This window comes from Chinchilla lanigera, unplaced genomic scaffold, assembly GCF_000276665.1.
Source record: "Chinchilla lanigera isolate Chin_1 unplaced genomic scaffold, ChiLan1.0 scaffold00002, whole genome shotgun sequence".
NCBI lineage: Eukaryota > Metazoa > Chordata > Mammalia > Rodentia > Chinchillidae > Chinchilla > Chinchilla lanigera.
The window spans coordinates 10,959,734-10,977,950 of NW_004955403.1; the positions used below are offsets into that span (position 1 = coordinate 10,959,734).

Sequence of the window (18,217 nt, forward strand, 5' to 3'; positions counted from 1 at the left end):
GAGAGAGAGAGAGAGAGAGAGAGAGAGAGAGAGAGAGAGAGAAGAGAATAATGTCCCAGCCAGATAAAGGCAGCCGTTCTGGTCTTAGGCTGAATGAGCCAAGGGCCCACACTGTCCTGCCAGTCCTGTTTCCTTCACCTGACCGGGGCAGCGCCAGCCAGTAACTCAGGAGGCGCCTGAAACTGCTGTTGATGTGCAGTCAGCAACCAGGAACCAGAACGAGCTCATCAATGATTAAGCCAAAGCTTACCATCACTGCGAGATTGCTTAAAACCTACAGAGCTTCGAGGGAACTTTGATCTTCATGTAGATTACACAGCTGCACAGTTGTGCCTGGTTTCTCTTTTGCTTCTGGTTTGTCTTTAATTAATCTTTTAATATTGCAGTCCCTCATCTGAATCAATTTGTCACATGGACCAAGATCAAACCATCCTTTTATAGAAATACATCAATATGTGGAAATATGGTACTCTTGTATAGAAAAATTTACAGAATTTTACAGCTTCTCTCATGTCCATGATAGACTTCTTAAAAATACAGGTGCAACTAGCAGGGAGGATGCAATAGAAAAAAATTATTGATAATAATAATAATAAAAACAGCAAACCCCTTTTAAAAAACATCCTTTGAACTAGGACAGATGCGACTAGCAGAAAGCATTTAGATAAACCATCTTTTTGAAGGTTTAGAACTGGGCCCGTATTGGCAGGTGAGATTTGCCATTCCACAGTTTTATGAAACTAAAAATTATTTAAATTCTGTGATTTCTAGTATCCTAAGCTATAAATAAATTATAGAATTAACTGCTACTGTACAGTTGTTATATAAAATGCATAAAAGCAACTGGCAAAGTTTTCCAGCACAGACAATGCAAAAATTACATGTCTGTATTTTCTTTCCAAAATAATCAAATTCACTGACCAGCAGCTTGTGGACCCATCATTACCAGGTTACTTGAGGGCCATGAGTTCACCAACAAGTTCCAGGAGAATGAAGACACAGTCAGAGCCTGACATTTCCTTAGACAATAAATATTTCACTGAGCCTGTATCCAACTGGTCAACCCAGGGTTACCAACACTGTGAACACGATCTCAATTGAGAAGTGAAAACCCAGACGGAAAGCAGTCCCTTTCAAGTGGAGAGGCTCACACTGTGTCAGACAGCACACCTGGACACGCCCCTTTCCAGGGCTTGTGTGCTCGGGTGTGAGCCGCACATTCAATGCGAAAAGAATGTCCTAATGCAAGGCTACTATAAGAAATACACTGACCTGGAAAGGCCAAGGAAGAATAACCAGCTAAGAAATAATAAAATTTCGTTAAATTTAATAGCAACTGCTGCAAAATTATCTTTTATATTTAAAGTTACTTTGGTAAATATCAGAAAAAACGTTATGGAATATAAATTGTATAAATAAATATATGTGCTTACTCCAAATGTCAGTTTAGGCATCTGAGCCACGCAGGTCTGTGACAGTATCACTCAGTTATTAAGAATGTGTGTGAGAGATTTGCTTTAAAACCATTACAGAACTTTGTATCCAACTGCAATCCTGTCATGATTGAGCAATTTATTCAATTTCTGCACTGTCAATTTATAATCTGTAGAATGGAGATAGTGCCTGTCTCAGGACATTATGATCATTAACTGATATAATGGCAAGAGGTCTGGAGCCCAGTGACTATTTAGTAAAGTTAATTGTCATTATTACTGTAGATACAGCTGCGCTTTACAACCTTTCGCTTTTGTGGTACAGTCCCACCACCTCGTGGCAAAATTGTTAAACAGCATGTGGAACTTGGAGGCTCTCACGAATAGAAAAACAATGTAAGATTGCGTCTGATGATTAAGGCTAACAAATAGATTGAATAAAACAGTAAAGGAATCATCATTGAGACAGAATCTCATGATAATTACTGATATATAAGATGGGTTTTTCTGAATATATTGGCAGCTCGGGTGTCCGGCAGTTTCCTGTGTTCTACGTCTATGAATACATGCTAAAGGTGTCTGGCTGAAACAATACTTTAGATACTTATTTCTAAAGTTCCAAAACAACTTTACCAGGGGAATAAAGACCATCGTATTATATGAGAAGGACTTAGAAATGTCTTAGCCAATGTTTTACAGCTTAACATTCAAGGTGCCAGAATATTTTTATTTCTGATTCATTTCTTGAAATTATTTAAGTAAATTCTGAGCTATGAGATCAGATATTTATTGAATCAATAGGTTAGAGATTTATCAATCCCCCCAAAAATGTCCAGATCGTAGAAACTTACAGTGCTAAATCTACCATAATACCTGTAGGTCTTCTCCATATCAGATACATTACTTAAAATCGTTATGCAAAGCTGTGCGTTCTCATAACTGAACTATTCAAAATATCATTTACAAAATGTCATTTCTAAAATTCTTAAGACTGAGAATGTAAAATGACCTTTGTAATTATCTATATAAATATACTATTCAAAAAAAGCTACATGTCTTTGAATTCAACTTGACAATTATAATGTTAATGACGAAGGGAAAATTCACAAGTTACATTTCTTTATACACAGATGCTTATCTGTGGAAAATACTTTCAGCTGCCTCTGAAAATGCAATTTATTAATATTATATATATATATTAAGATTACATCAGTATATAATTTAAGAAAAGTGTAAAACATCAAGTCTAAAACCATTTTTAAAAACTATATCCTGAATTGCACCTTGTAACATCCATATTTGTAGATAACAGAAATTCTTGATGTGTCTGAGAGAACAATGAGAGTTATGCTTCAGTTATAGCACAAAATGTTAGAGTTAAAAAGAAATAATCTTTAAATGTGTACATTTTAATTAATAATTATTAGCTCTGTGTTAAATTATTTACGTAACGTTATACACATCTATTGAATTTATGCACGCTCTGCTATAGGTAAAATAATTATCAAAAATGATTTTGGAAAATTTGTGTTTTCCAACTGCATATAATCTGAGAGAAAGCTGATAACAGGCAAACTCTGAGAGGCCTAAAGTTCAATGTTTGTTAAAATTTGGTTAGTGTTACAACTCACTACTTCTGCAGTTCACAGCAACTGTTTGGTTCTGAACTGTCTCTTTATTATAATCATCTTTCATATGTTTGTTCTACCTTACCACATTCTTGGTCTGAAAAACTTACCCTTTGGTCATTTTTATCAGATCAATTTACTTCAGCTGAAAAAACAGCCAACGCAGTTATCAAATAGATGACAACAGTGAGATGATATTTTGCACCTTAAATTCACATTTTGAAATGAAACATTGAATCATAAGTTGAGATAAAATCTACATGTTCATATGTTGTATCACTTATGTCAAGTAGCATTTGACTGTCAAGTTACATATGGACAGTGACATTTTAAATTCAAGTGTGCAGAGACTCATCTTACGGCTCATACAAAACTCAAGAGCAGCATTTCAATTTCTTTGTTTCATAGTTTTAAAATTGCTAAAATAGGCTGGAGGTTTAGCTCAGTGGCTCAGGGCCTGCCTGGCAAGCACGAGGTCGTGAGTTCGATTCCCGGTACCAGAAAAAAAAATAAACAAAATAAAACTGCTAAAATATCAGCAATAAAAGAGCCTGCCTGGCAAAGGCAAGGTCCTGAGTTCAATTCCTGGTACCAGAAAACAAACAAAAATAAAATAAAATTGCTAAAATAAGGTTGCTATCTGATATTAATATAATATAAATTATTGGGATAATAAAACATTAAGGGTGAAAAATATTCAATATTTCTAATCCAACTTTTATAATATGCATATATTCTTTCAAAAATTCACCTAAAAGTGCGGAAGTTACAGAAAATTTAAAATATATTTATCTCTAGATGATTGTAGGCTCACAAATTTAGCATTTTTTGACTTTACTATATTTTATATGAAAATGTTAAAGTGACATGCATTCATTTTTATAGTATATTAAAGCAATATTCTGAGCATAACTTAGACAGGTTTTAATCTAGTAGCATACTATTGCCCTCTAGCGGACAAAGTAGTGTAGGTAATTCAAGAGTTTAAATGCCCTACTTACAGAACGAGTAATCAATTCTCAAAGATTTAGAATTACACGGTCTCAGTATGTAGAGACAGTAGTCAAGGAGTACTTTACGGTACTCTTTAGTCATTATTTTGGCTGCGCCGATTACATTTTTCTGTCTTTACTTTTAGTTCTTTTATAAATCACTGAAAAGATTGTATTTCCCACACACAGGTTTTTTGTTTTTTCTTGTTTTTTTTTTTTTTTTTGGTTTTTCTCCGGTACCGGGAACCGAACTACTGACTTCGTGCTTGCCAGGCAAGCACTTTGCCGTTGAGCTAAATCCCCAGCCCCCACAACACGTTTTAAAGAGTATATGCCATGTGCAAAGACTAAACCTGGCTCGTTAACACATGCAAGGTATTACATAGTTATCACTTTTTGCTGGGAACACTGTGTACGCAGTCTTAGCATTTTTCAAGCATTAAAATATATTATTAGCTATAGTCATCGAGTTATACACAGAGCCCCTGAATCCATTCCTATTATCCAAATGAAACTTCGTATGACTTAACCACCATCTCCGCAACCACCCGTCAGCAAGTATAATTTTCAGTCTATCTTCCTGATAATTTCTATAAAGGAATGCAACATTTTAAAATTTAGGCCTTTATTAATATTACTACAATAATAAAATCTACATTAAGAGTATTGCCTCAGTATGCATATCCCTTCCCACAAAGGGACAGAATTCTCTGAATAAAGGAAGTCACTGAATATGTAGATTAAAAATGTATAACTGAAGGTGAAAAGATGTATCATTCTATTGAAAAGAGCATTGTTTATTTATTTATTTATTTATTTATTTTTTTTTTGGTTTTTCTCGGGTACCGGGAACCGAACTCACCACCTTGCGCTTGCCAGGCAGGCGCTTTGCCGCTGAGCTAAATCCCCAGCCCCCTGAAAAGAGCATTGTTTAGAGTTTTCAGTATTAGTAAATACAAATTACGGTAACTAAAAGAATACAACACATATATTCATCCTGCAATATAAACACTTAAAATTATGTTTGTTTTCATATATATAGATTTTCTCCTTTTTTTGTAGTGGGGATAGAATCCAGGGCCTTCAATGTACTATGCAAGCACTTTACCACTGAGCTGCATCTCCCTTTATTTTTTATTTGGGGATGAGGTATCACTAAGTAGCATAGGCTGTTCCCCAACCTGCAATTTGCTTGCTTCAGACTCACAAACTGTTGGGATTATGGGCACGTGACACCACACTCAGGTCTGTGATCACTGTGCGTGTGTGTGTGTGTGTGTGTGTGTGTGTGAGTGTGTGTATACAAATGTATTATTGTCTTTAAAGACATTTATGTGTGAAAAAAACAATTGTACATTATGGAGAGGGGTCCAAAAAATTGTTCATCAGCATCTACCTCTTAAACTGCTGAAATCAAAAGATTAGTTCTCCAATGCATTGTGATGTAGGTGCAGTCACTTCAGTGGGGATGCCTTACAGCAAAAATTCAGCTCCATGGCTGTCAATTGGTCAGAGCTAAGTAATAACTATTGAAGAGTCCAGAAAAATTATTCAATATTTTTTCTCTGATAATTGGATGATATTAAACTTTCATAGTTGATAAAAAGAAAAAAATAGCATTATGTTTAACTTGGTGAATTTATTAACTAGATCTTATTTATAACAAAAGAGCTTTCCCTGGTTTCTTATGAGCCCACTTTGTTGTTATACTTTTCTTAAAATCAGGACATATTAACAATAGAGAAGGTGATATAGCTCAGTGGCACAAGTGCTTGCCTGGCAAGCATGAGGTTGTGAGTTCAATTGCTGGTACCAAAAGAACGAAGTGAAAGGAAAAAGGCATTATTATAGGGTTGTTGGAGGTTTACATATTTGTTTTTATTTTTACCCAGAGGCTATTGACTGGGAGGCGAGAAAACCGGTGTTTACATTTTGTGCAATGAAGGCACAAGATGGACCATGCAAAGCAATGATAAAGAGATTTTTCTACAACATTTTCACCAGCCAGTGTGAAGAATTTATATACGGAGGGTGTTTGGGAAACCAGAATCAATTTCTAAGTATGCAGGAATGCAAAGAAACATGTATAAAAGGTAGGTTTCTGGTCTAACAGCCTTTGTGTGTATTGGGCCTAATCATGAATTTGATGCACTTAGAAAACAGTAATGAAATATGTTTTTAACATTCCCAAGGAATCTCTTTTTGCTCCACAATTTTAGCTATCATACTCATGTACTATTTTCCGTTGTTTCGTGTATGTTTTTATAAAATTATTGTCTTGTTTATTGTCCCCTGCTTTTCATGACAAAGAAGAAAGAAAAGTTCCCAAACCCACAAGAGAGCTTTGTGAAACAAGTGTAATTCAGCCTCCCTGGTAGCTGCGAATTGGCAAGAAAAGGTTGTCAGGATGACTCCTCCGACCTTTGTCCACGCAGCGACCTCGGAGCTGTCTTCTCTACAAGCAAAGAATCTGAGAATTCACTTTGAGACTCTCTAGCTACTAACTGGAAAATGCTAGTCAAAATTTTAAATGTCCTTATTTCACTTTGTTTTTTTGAATTGCGAGCTACTTGAGAGAGGAAAAATCTGAGTGACCTTTAATTCTGCAGTTTCTAACTGGATATTCCCTCACAGCGTGTTCTCAGGGCTGGTCAAATGGAAGCGCAGTGCATTAGAGATGACACCCTTAGTGTGTATCACTAGGTACTGTGGTTTCTTTTTTGTTGTTTTTGTTGTTACTGTTGTTTCTTTTTGTTTTTGCAAAGTAGGCAGCTGTCCTTTCTCACTCTTTCCAAAACTGTTTAGTTCTTCCAAACACTCTGGGCTTTGCAATGCTCTTGGCCGGTGGGAAAAGCCCCAGTGCAGTGAAAAGAGGGAATGTCGCTGCTCTGTGACTCTGAGATGCTTTGTTGCAAGAGCTGACAGAGTAGAACGGACAGGCATATATTTAACTTCAGAGCATTTCCTTCCGTTGCTCTCCATAGATACCCCAGGATCACCCACCAGGCAGCTCAGTGGCCATTGCTGGAGTCATCTGCGCTTGTGACTGACAGGTCATTGTCCATTCACCCCAGATTTCTATACTCTGCTTTCTTTCATACATGGTGGGCCAATTGCCCTTTTGAGTAGGGTTGAAAATCTCTCAGTCTTCAGTGCCTTGCCTAGAATCCTAGTTGGCTAATCCGTCGCAATCCTCACTTTTTTATTTAGCAGTCTACTTGCTTTCATCAATTAGTTATTTCTCTGAAATTTATAACTATTTTTTCTTCTTTAATAGTTCAACATTTCCTATTTCAACATTGTGCTAGATAAATTATTTTCCTTAAAGTATATGAAACACAGAAGCACTTAGTTTACTAGTGGCATCCCACTTATATCTTTTTTTTTTTTTTTTTTTTTTTTTTGGTTTTTCTCTGGTACCGGGAACCGAACTCATGACCTTGCGCACCACTTATATCTTTTATAATTTTTTTTTTGGTGGGGGGGTTTCTGGTACCGGGAATCGAACTCATGACCTTGTGCTTGCCAGGCAGGTGCTGTGCCACTGAGCTAAACTCCCAGCCCCCACTTATTTCTTTTAAACATCATTATTGTCTTTAAATAAATGTAAATTCCTGTCCCTCATCTTTATCTTCTTATTATCTCTTTAAAGTTTATTTCATATTATTGCAGGAGTGTCAGTGTTTTTTTTAATAAGGTAAGCTGGCTAGACTTTTTAAAAAATCACCTAAAGAGAAAATGCTTTCTTTAACCATGATGGAGTAAGTAGAACTGGACTGTCTTTCCTCACATAAATATTTAAAAAGAATCTAAGCCAAATATATCACTCAACTGTTTTTGACATTGATTAAAAGTTAGTGCAGGCCTGTAATGTTTGAAAGCAGAGAAATATGAAAGATGAGCCCTCTGGTCCCTGCATTCTGTAGGAAATCACTCTGGTCCACTGAAGGAAGGGGAATCCAAGAACAGCACTGTTACAGGTCGAGTAGAGGAAACGGAGGTTGGAGATTAGGAGGCAGAAGTAGCTGAAGTTTGCAGAACGATGTGCGAGAGAAAATGAACTTATGCAGAGGGGAAAAACCCTCTGAAATCTAGATGGCATCCTCCTTCAATTTTCATTGGATAAAAAATTCTTCATTTATTTTGTAAATTACATAAAATTTGATGATAATCATTAAATAACTTTAAGTGAAACAATTAACAGAAGAATGTAATGCTAAGGCTACATTAGCCCTAGAGTAGAGGCTGCTTGGGACTTCTCCTAACAGTGCTTAAACACAAAGGTTAAAGGATCCAGTGATCCACAAAAAACTACTTGCCAAAAGGAAGTTCGACATACTTCAAAGGAAGGCAATAACATCCTTCAAATAAAACTATGCACTCAAAACTATCTGTACTCTCTCCTTCTCCAAAATATGAAACGTTTAAGAAAATGCATATTGTGACTTATAACTAGGAGAAAAGCATCTTAATTCAAACAGGCAAAAATATTAAAGGTGATGAAATTAGCAAACAAGGATTTTAAAAGAACTATGACTACTGTTTGGAAGAACTTAAAGAAAACATGACTAACACATGGAGAAAATGTAATCTGTAAAAGAGAACTGAATGAAAATTCTAAATCTGAAACACACCATATATGAAATAAGAAATTTAGCATATATACTGAGTACACTAGAAACTGCAGAAAAAAATTAATAAACTTGAAGAAACACAACAAGGTGTTTAAAATAAAGCACCCAAACTCCTCCCCCCAAATGTAAAAGATTAAATACTGCCATTTATAGCAATGTGGATAAAAGTAGAGATAATTATGTGAAATAAATTAGGCACAGTAAGCCAAGGATAGTGTGATCTCGGTCGCACGTGGAATCTAAAACCACTGATGTCACGAAAGATGACAGAAGGATGGTGGGTACCAGAGGGCAGGAACAGTAGAGGGAAGTCTGATCTGTGGATATTCAGTTACAGTTAGGCACTGTAAGGTGATCACAGAGAGTAATGATAAATGTCTTAGTAGACTGATGGGTTTAGCCTCAGTTAAACATCATATAATGGATGTACGCATCTAAACATCACCTCCTACCCCATTAATACGTACAACATTATTTTTTGTATAAGTTAAAAAGTAAATTTACTGCTATAAGTGAGGTAGGTTTGTGGTTATACTAACTAAACAGCCTTTGGAGAACATATGAAATTTAATTTCTACTAAGATATTCTGTATATGAATAATTTTTAATGATAATGGGTATGTGCTCATAATTTGGTAAATTGAAGCTGATATTATATTATAAATTCTGGCGATTGATGCACATATTTTGTTTTTCTTGTAGAATTTTCACCACTGACGAAGTCAACATTGGAAAAAGGTGAATATTCATCTATGTGCATATTAGTAGAACTTATTTAAGGCACCCAGATATTCTAGAAAATTTTAGGCTTTTCTGTTACAGCTACAGGGTTGATCCTAAAGCCAGGATATTTGAAATGGTGTTTTGTTTCAGTGGGTATAATGAAAAATGACGAAGCATATTCGTTAGATTAGAAAGAGGATCTTCACAAGCTGTTTGCTTTCATACTACTGTGCTCAATATTGAGTGTTACATCTCTCAGTCTGAAGGTACACATGCTATTTTAACCGTTTCCAGATAGTGGTGGAGATGTTGCTAGTCTTATTTTTCGTGTCCGTTCTCTAATTCCTTGTTAATCTTAACATTGTGTGGCTTAGTAAATTTTATCCAGTATTTCCCTGAACAGATGTATGGTTTGAGTTACAGACAGTTCTGTATTCAAACATCACTGGAGATATTTAACAAATAATCCTCATTGTCAACATCATTTACTGGAGTGGTATATCTTTGATTTTTTAATTTAAATTATTGCATTCATTATTTGTAACAAGAAATAATTACATTTTAGTGAATATATTTTATCAGCCCAAACGTTAACAATATACCAAGTAAACCAATCACCTGTTAATAAAGGTCTTGATCCAATTTCCACCTCTGGAATTGACATTTAAATGAGAAAATATTAACTAAAACATCAAGTTATTTAACTCAAGACATGAGAGTTTATAGAATTCATAATGATTTTACTTACTTTGATGTAATCTTTGGGAAAGAGTTAAAAATTTTCATCATTCAGTTTAATTTTGAGGCTTCATTTAGTGACCAGAATTTGAATCAAAATGTAAAAAACAAATCCAACAACGAAGTCTTTACAAACAAACATACATAACTATTTACTATTTTTAAGACTAGCTTCTTGTAAATATTGCCTTAATCTTGACAAAAAAAATGTTCATTACATGAATTAAATGAATTATTAATTATATTACCAAAGAATATATTTTATAAAGGGGGTTCTGTTCACCAAATGAAAGAAGATATTTTCAGGAAAGGAAATATCAATATAGGTATTAAGGTGTGGATATTAGGTATTAAGGTATAGACATTAAAGTCTTTTTCCAAAAGCAGAATTACAAAGGATATGTAGATTAAAATTTTGCAGCAAATCATCTCTAAAATATTTATCTAAGCTGGGTGTGGTAGCACATGGCTGAAATCCCAGCCACCCCGAGACTGAGAGGGAAACAAGAGTCAAGGCCCAGAAGATCAGGGGTCTCAAGTCTGAAACCAGCCTAGGCAATTCAGTGGGACCTGGTCTCAAAATGAAGACTAAGAAAGAGGCTGGGGATGTAGCATTGAGCAAAGTGTTCAATACCAAATACAGAAGATAGGTAGATAGACAGACAGGCAGGCAGGCAGGCAGGCAAGCAGGGAAGAAATACATGTGGGTGATAGAGACAGAGTGATAGAGATGATACGGGGAGAGAGAGAGAGAGAGAGAGAGAGAGAGAGAGAGAGAGAGAGTGTCCAGGAAAATGGAGATGAAGATGGAGATGGAGACAGAGAAACAGAGAGAGCAAGGAGAGAGGTATAATAATTCAAAGCCCACTCATTCTTAATTGAAAGTTAGAAAATAAGGTTCTACACACGTGTTAAAACTGCATATGCTAAAACAAATCCATACTAAAGCCTTCTGTCAGCTTGAAGCTAACTTTAGTGATATGACATAATGGTTATAAGAACAGTGGACATTTATTACAATCCTTTGGAGAAAAGCTTACTCTCAGACAATTTCCAAGCATTCAGGCCCACCTGAAAATTAACATTAAAAACTCTAGGGACCGTGAGCGTTGGTATATGGCTTACAGTCTACATTTGGTATTATTCAACTTTAAGCAGCAACTTAGATAAACAGTGTGTGTGCCACTTCAGAAGTATGGTACTTTATCTAAAGATATAGAAAATTAACTTCTTGCTTTATAACAGTATTTTCAGTTGTGATCCTAGGATGAATTATTTGACATGTTCATTTTCAACATTTTCCTAAAATCAATTTATGCCCCATACTAGGGCCTTATTTAAACAAATAACTACTAATTTATTAATTATACAAATCAGCATAAATTTTATCATTTTTGTTCTTGACATGAAATTTTTTACTCACTTTCATTACACATAGACTTTCTCTGTTAAATTATTTAAATTTTAATTAAAAACACATGATAACTAAAACAAACAGAAATGATAATAATTCAATGTATTTTCTTTCTTTTAGGAAAGGCTTTATGAACTGAAAGCATTTTTATCATTTCCCTATTTGTTATACTTAACTATAAGTAAGAGTAACATTCATATTGAAAAATAGATATATGAAGAATGCCCAATAGCACTAATTATTAAGAAAGTACAAAACAAACCAAAAATGAGATAGTATTTCACTCCTGTGAGAATGGCTATAACCCAAAGACAAAAGAGAACATTGTTGGTGGGAATCTAGTTTCTTCTCTCTTCTTATGGAAAACAGTAAAGAAGTTTTTCAAAAATTTAAAATTAAAACTAGAACTACTATGTGATCCAGAAATCTGATATATACTGGGTATCTGTCAAAGGGAAATGAAATTAATGCACTGAGAAGGTATCTGCACTCCCATGTTTATGGCAGTTTTATATGAAATAACCACGATATGGAATAAGACTTAGGTATTCACAAACAGATATATGAAAAAGAAAACATCGTGTATATTCATGATGGAAAAATATAGAAATTGAAGCTTTGCCCAAAATATTCAAGTCCAATAATTATTATGTTTACAACACATGTGACAGTTAGCTCACTTCTCTTTAAAGAGTATGTGTGTACACACAGCTTAAATGTAGAGCACAGGGTCACTACTTTGATGACAGCTGTGCTTAGCCTGGTTTGGAATACTATCAAAGAAGGGCTATTGGACTTTTGCAAAAGCCTCTTCAATCCCTGATCATGTATTTCCTTTCTGCCTCTGTGCTGATGGAAATATTCCAATACTTGGGAGAAAATAACTAAGGGAGGATATCATACCTCATACAGATATTAATTCTAGCATATGAAAGAATTCAGGAACTTCTAAGAATAGCCATGAAAGCTTCCGTACTTCTCAAATCTTTTCCAAATTTTAAAGTTTAAACTATTTTTAATGAAGACCATAGAGCACTGTTTTCTCTAATAATTCTCACATTTCAATAACAAAGTATTCATGAACTGTATCTTAATATTGATGAGCATAAGCTTAGTGTTAATTATTAAACCAAAATTTGCCATATTATTCATACTTCCAAAGTCTGGGTAGCACACAACAAAATAGCTTCATATCTTTTATTTACCAGTTCATGAAAAAGACCCTAATTCTGTATTTATTAATTCCCTATATATTTACTTCCCTATTTATTCCCTATTTATTTATTGCCCCATTTATTAATTCTCTATTTATTTACCATATGTAGAACTTAAAATGCCAACTATAAAAATTTATGTGACACTAAACGTTTCATTTTCTAAATACCAGGGTAGATATGGTAGATAATTGTAATTTTATATATTTTCCAGTAAAATCATGTTCTTACTTCTGAATTTGTCATATTTACTCCTTAAATAATGACTTAAATATCTATTTAAATAACTAAATTATTTACCAAAAAAGAGAAATGTTGATGACACTCCTAATTTCTAGGAAAGCTAGATTTATGCTTTTTGGAAGACGACGTTGGAATGTGTCGAGCTTATATTACCAGGTATTTCTATAACAACCAGTCAAGACAGTGTGAACCTTTCGTATATGGCGGATGCCTAGGCAACCTCAACAATTTTGAGTCATTGGAAGAATGCAAGAACACCTGTGATAGCTCAGGTACGTTCATTTTCCGTGTTATTAGCATCCTTTTACAAATACAGCATCTCAAAGGACGTTCAGATTTACTAAGCATTGTTTTAGCCATATAATTACTTTCATATATTTCACTGGCCTTCCTCAGAATATGGTTGGATTCCTGCAATCCCTATTGTTATAAAAATTTGAGGACAAATAGTACGTAGAAGCAATCACTTGAAATCAATCTGTCTTATCTGCTTATATGACTTAAAGGAGCAATTTAAATATTAACAGCTAGACATGGTTGAGCATGAACTCCATATTTCCTCCCGGAACTATTGTTTTATTATATACATATATATTTTATGTTCACCACTTGCAAATTCAATGTAGCAATGTGACTGAAATTTCCAGGACTCTTCCTCAAACAATTGTTGTGCTTTGCTTCGTCTATACAAATACAAAATTGTGACAATGCATTCATGTTTTAATTCATCACGTTCTTCTTCAGAGAATGAGCTCCTGGTGGATCGTTATATAGTCACTCCCACCCCACCTGTAACTGTAAATACTAAGTCTTTGACTTCGCACTCTACGAGAGACCCCAGGATTTGGGGTAAGAATTTCATATTTTTTATTCATTTCTGAAAAAATATTATCTTGGTAGCAAACAAAGTGTACTTTCTCTTAGAAGTGTCCTTTTCAAAACAGATATTTTTTTATTTAGTAATATGTGTGTTGACACATGAGACTCAACACATTGAAGACATATAATCCCACAGAAGAGATACTTTCTCTAATCCTCTTCAAGTGTGCTTTGAAGTGGAATTTTGATTATGAATCACATGAAAAACTTTCATATGATATTTAACCCAATGCTAAATTTATCTTATAAAATAATACTAGGAATTACCAGCCTTAGTGTATGAGGGTAAATCATTTTTCTGGAAGCTACATGCTAACGCAGTGTAAAGTGTTTTTAAATTGAGCAGGGAGCAGGGTAAGGTCTCTGGTGTTAAAGGGCAGATTCAAAAGTGCCTGAGTATCTCTCCCAAAGGACATGCCACCGCAGAGGGAATTTTCTTTTGGACTGCTGCAGAATTCATTTCTAGATGCTGCCCTGTCAGCACATTTATCAGATTTAGGCCAGCTTAGGGAAATACTCCCTGAAAAATGCAAAGCTGGGGAAATAGTGCAAGTACTGGAAAACATAACCAGAAAATGTAAACATCTGGACCATTAGAAAGGTTTTAAAGAGCTGAAAATTAAACAATATAAATAGAAAGTTTTACCTTGATCATAGAATAACATGTGTTCATTCAGAAATTGGAGCTTTCACTTGGAATCAGTCCGTATCATCATGTCAGATATAACTTGGCAGGATTCCTGTAGCTACTAAAATCGAAAACATAGTATTAAGAAATGCCAGTGGTTGGCCCAGGAGTTGTTCACCTTGGCCACATATCAACATCAAATGGGATGCAGAACCAGAATAAGACAAACTGGCAGCAGGCAATAGAAAACAAAGAAAAATTCTGTCCAGATGGATTTAAATGACTGTGAAAGCTTACTGGAGTGCACCTAGCACCGGGGCTGTGCGATCCAGCTTTGTCTTACAGGGACTGAATCATTCACAGAACTTGTTTCAGCCCCTAGTGCGACACGCTAGAATCACAGAGAATTTGCAACATGCTTGTAGAAATTGTAAGGAGACCTGAGATCCACGAGGGAGGAGAACTAAGTCATGTTTGTACCCACGTCACGCTTAGGTCCTGCCCACGCCACCTCATCCCGTCTCCTCCCCACAACCCCATCTATGTATCCCCTGGACCCAGCTTAAGCATCAGGATGAAGTGTGAGGTCTAGAGTATAAATATCTTTCTGGAAAATGTTTTTGATTTAAAACCTTCAAAAATGAATGGTCAGGCCAGGGATATAGCTCAGTGGCAAAGCACCTGCCTGGCAAGTGCAAGGTCCTGAGTTTGATTTCCAGTACACCCCCCCCCCAAAAAATGAATGGCCAACCCATCTCAAGAATTAGTAAATAAACTGCAGGTATTCAAGCAGGGCCTTAATAACGTATCATCAAAGGAATGCAAATTTGCATTGGGGGTTGAACAATATGATTTCTTCAAAATTCCTTCAAGTCTTTAGGTTCCATAATTAGAGCACACAATTCAACTACAGATGAATTTGTCTTATTTCTAAATATTGCTTTGTTTGTAATAAGTGTTTCTGCTTCTGATTTTACAAGTAAAATGCTTTCATTGCATTGCGCTTTTATTGCTTTCCAATATTATAACTCAGCTCTATAACTTTTGTTTTTTCAACTTAAATACCACATGTTCAAAGCATGTTATATATTCTTGCTATAAAACGATGTGAAAGGTTACCACAGAGGGTTTACTGACGCATCTGCAAGTAAATGCATAAAATCAGGTTTCAATATTTTTGTTTGAATTAAGTACCAATTCAAGTAGAGATTTTCAGTCCTTTATTTTTAAAATGAGTAGAGTACATAAGTCCAAGGATAATTTTACCTTGAAGTTTTACCAAGTATAACATTTATTATTGTTCTGCAGGCATATCAAGTAGGAAAGGGAAAATGAGGAAAATAAGTGTGACACAGTAACATTAATATGTTTTAAATATTCCTTGGTAAATGTTCCTTGTATGTTTTCATCAAAGATACCTATGGAGAAGTGTAATAAATAAATAATTATAAAAACAAAATACTAATAAAGTAGTTAAAAGCGGTAATATGAATTTAAAAGAAAGCATTAATAAGCATTTTATGTAAAAGAATATGCATTTGAAAGATAGTTGTTTTCACAGTAAATGCATTTAAAATTAGAGCAAACACTTATTTCTTTTGTTCAGAAAGCATTTTCCTTTTGATTGCATGGATTTGCCTTAAAACCTACACTCCTATGGCAAGTTGATCTATTTCTCTTTTTCTAGGAGCATGTATTCTCTCTTTTTTCTTTTGTAAGCTTTCTAAACTAAGATATGAAATAGTATTGCAAAAACAACAGTGAGGAGTTTGATCCTAAGGGTGACTTACCTTGTGAAGGTGGGCGTTGAATCTGCTTGATTTGTCCTTAAGGCTACCCATCCATCCAGCTGCCTTGTCCGGGATACAGAAGTTGGAGGCAGGTGTCCCACTACCCTGTCTAAGTCCTTGCCCTGCTTTGTCCAAAGGGACTGATAAAGTCTAGAAGAAAAAGCACTTGATGTTTCAGTTCAAAAGATTATATCTATCACTGCATGCAATGATATTAATACATTATATGATAGTTTAAGAAATTTGGTTCATGGTTTATGTAAAACCCAGTTTTTGAAGGGTTTTGGTAAATGAGCAAGGCTCTCAGTGGCTATCAGTTGCTATTGAAAACACGTAAATCTTTCAAGGTTTCAATTCAGTATGTAGGAGTCATAACATAAGGGAAGTCACATTCCTTTAAAATGCTTGCCATTAAATAATAATCCTTAGGTAGAGTATTTGAGTATTCTAAAATTTAATTATTGCTTATTATGTAAAAGACATAATGTAACGTTCTCTGCATGAGGCTATTAGAAAAGTAATTTAGAAATTTTGCTTAATGTTTAACTGCCGCTAAAAAAGAAATCTTGATAAATTCTTTTTAAATTTTTATTTATTTTTAAGTGCTCACTATTATAAATAGATTTATGAATATATTTTCCTGGTGCTTTTTCTAGACTCAAGATTCTTGAATACTTATTAAGCCCAGTGGACATTTACTTTCTCCTTTTATTTCTATGTTTCAATTTTAAAAGTCTATTTGTGTAATTTCAAAGACTGAACTTTACGCTTCCCTATATAAATCATGAGAAAAATCATTCTAAGCATATCCCTAGATGAGATCATAATTTGAGTTTGATCGGCTGAATTAAGAGGATCTCAGGTTACTTACAGTTCATGTGTCCCCACTGCATGTGTGAGAGAAATAATTCTGAAGCAGTTCCTCCAGAGGCTCAGTTGTATGCATAATCTTCAGAATAAAAAGTCTTCACAAGTCTTCCCCTTGCCCTCTCCCCTATGATTAGCAATATGTATAATAAATAAATAAGAGACCATTTAGCACAAAGACATGGGTTGAAATCCCAGATGTTGCATTGAAGATATTTCCACATCTCTGCAAAATAGGCATGGTGATAGGACAGTCCTAGTTGGATAGGTTTCTCTGTGATGTGCTCAGGGGATGTGCCCAGCTCTCAGGGACAGAGAGCTGAGACCTGGTGAGTGTTGCCTGGTGTTGCTGTTATTCTCCATAATTCCCAGCAATACAATTCACTGCCCAGGCCATAGTTTCTCATCTGTAAAACAGCTCTGTAAGCTCTCACTTGCAGAAGAAATAGGTATTTCAGCATTCAAACAAGTGTCTAGATATCCAGATAAGGGAAGCAAAAGCTGGAGGCAGCAGTGAAGGGTGGAGGGCACCGAGACAAAAAAAGAATTAAAGGAGCCAGGGAGATAGCTCAGCGGCACAGTGTCTGCCTGGCAAACGGAAGGTCCTGAGTTCAATTCTCGGCACCAAAAACAAAAACAAAAACAAAAACAAAAAAAGAATTAAGATACATTATATAAGACACATGCACAAACACCCCACAATAAATGTAATCATTGTGTACTGCAAACACATACTGATAAAAAACAATAGCAAAAAGAAAAAATAGTATCTATTTATGAACAAGAGTAAATAAATATACTATGTCAAAATCACAACTAAACTTAAAACAAATTCACACTAGATCCAAAATAATCCATATATACAAACTCACATGGTTTACCTGTATTTCTTTTTTTTTTTTTTTTTTTTTTTTAAGGATAAAAGGAGGGAAACATTAACAGACGTACAACATTTTACAACATATCACAAGCACAATACAGACAATACAGAGTTACAAACAAAGCGGTAGGGAATTAACAATGGTGGTTGTATT

At 34.9% G+C, this 18,217-nt stretch overlaps 1 protein-coding gene across 1 annotated transcript in view; it reads left to right on the forward strand.

Annotated features, from left to right (window-relative positions):
- Positions 1-18,217, forward strand: part of Tfpi (tissue factor pathway inhibitor (lipoprotein-associated coagulation inhibitor)) — a 79,075-nt gene that overhangs the window by 34,579 nt on the left and 26,279 nt on the right. Inside the window, exons 3-6 of the mRNA XM_005373329.2 lie at positions 5,946-6,146; positions 9,390-9,425; positions 13,115-13,291; positions 13,764-13,868. Of these exons, the coding sequence (XP_005373386.1) occupies positions 5,946-6,146; positions 9,390-9,425; positions 13,115-13,291; positions 13,764-13,868 (519 nt within the window). The remainder of the gene's footprint in view (positions 1-5,945; positions 6,147-9,389; positions 9,426-13,114; positions 13,292-13,763; positions 13,869-18,217) is intronic.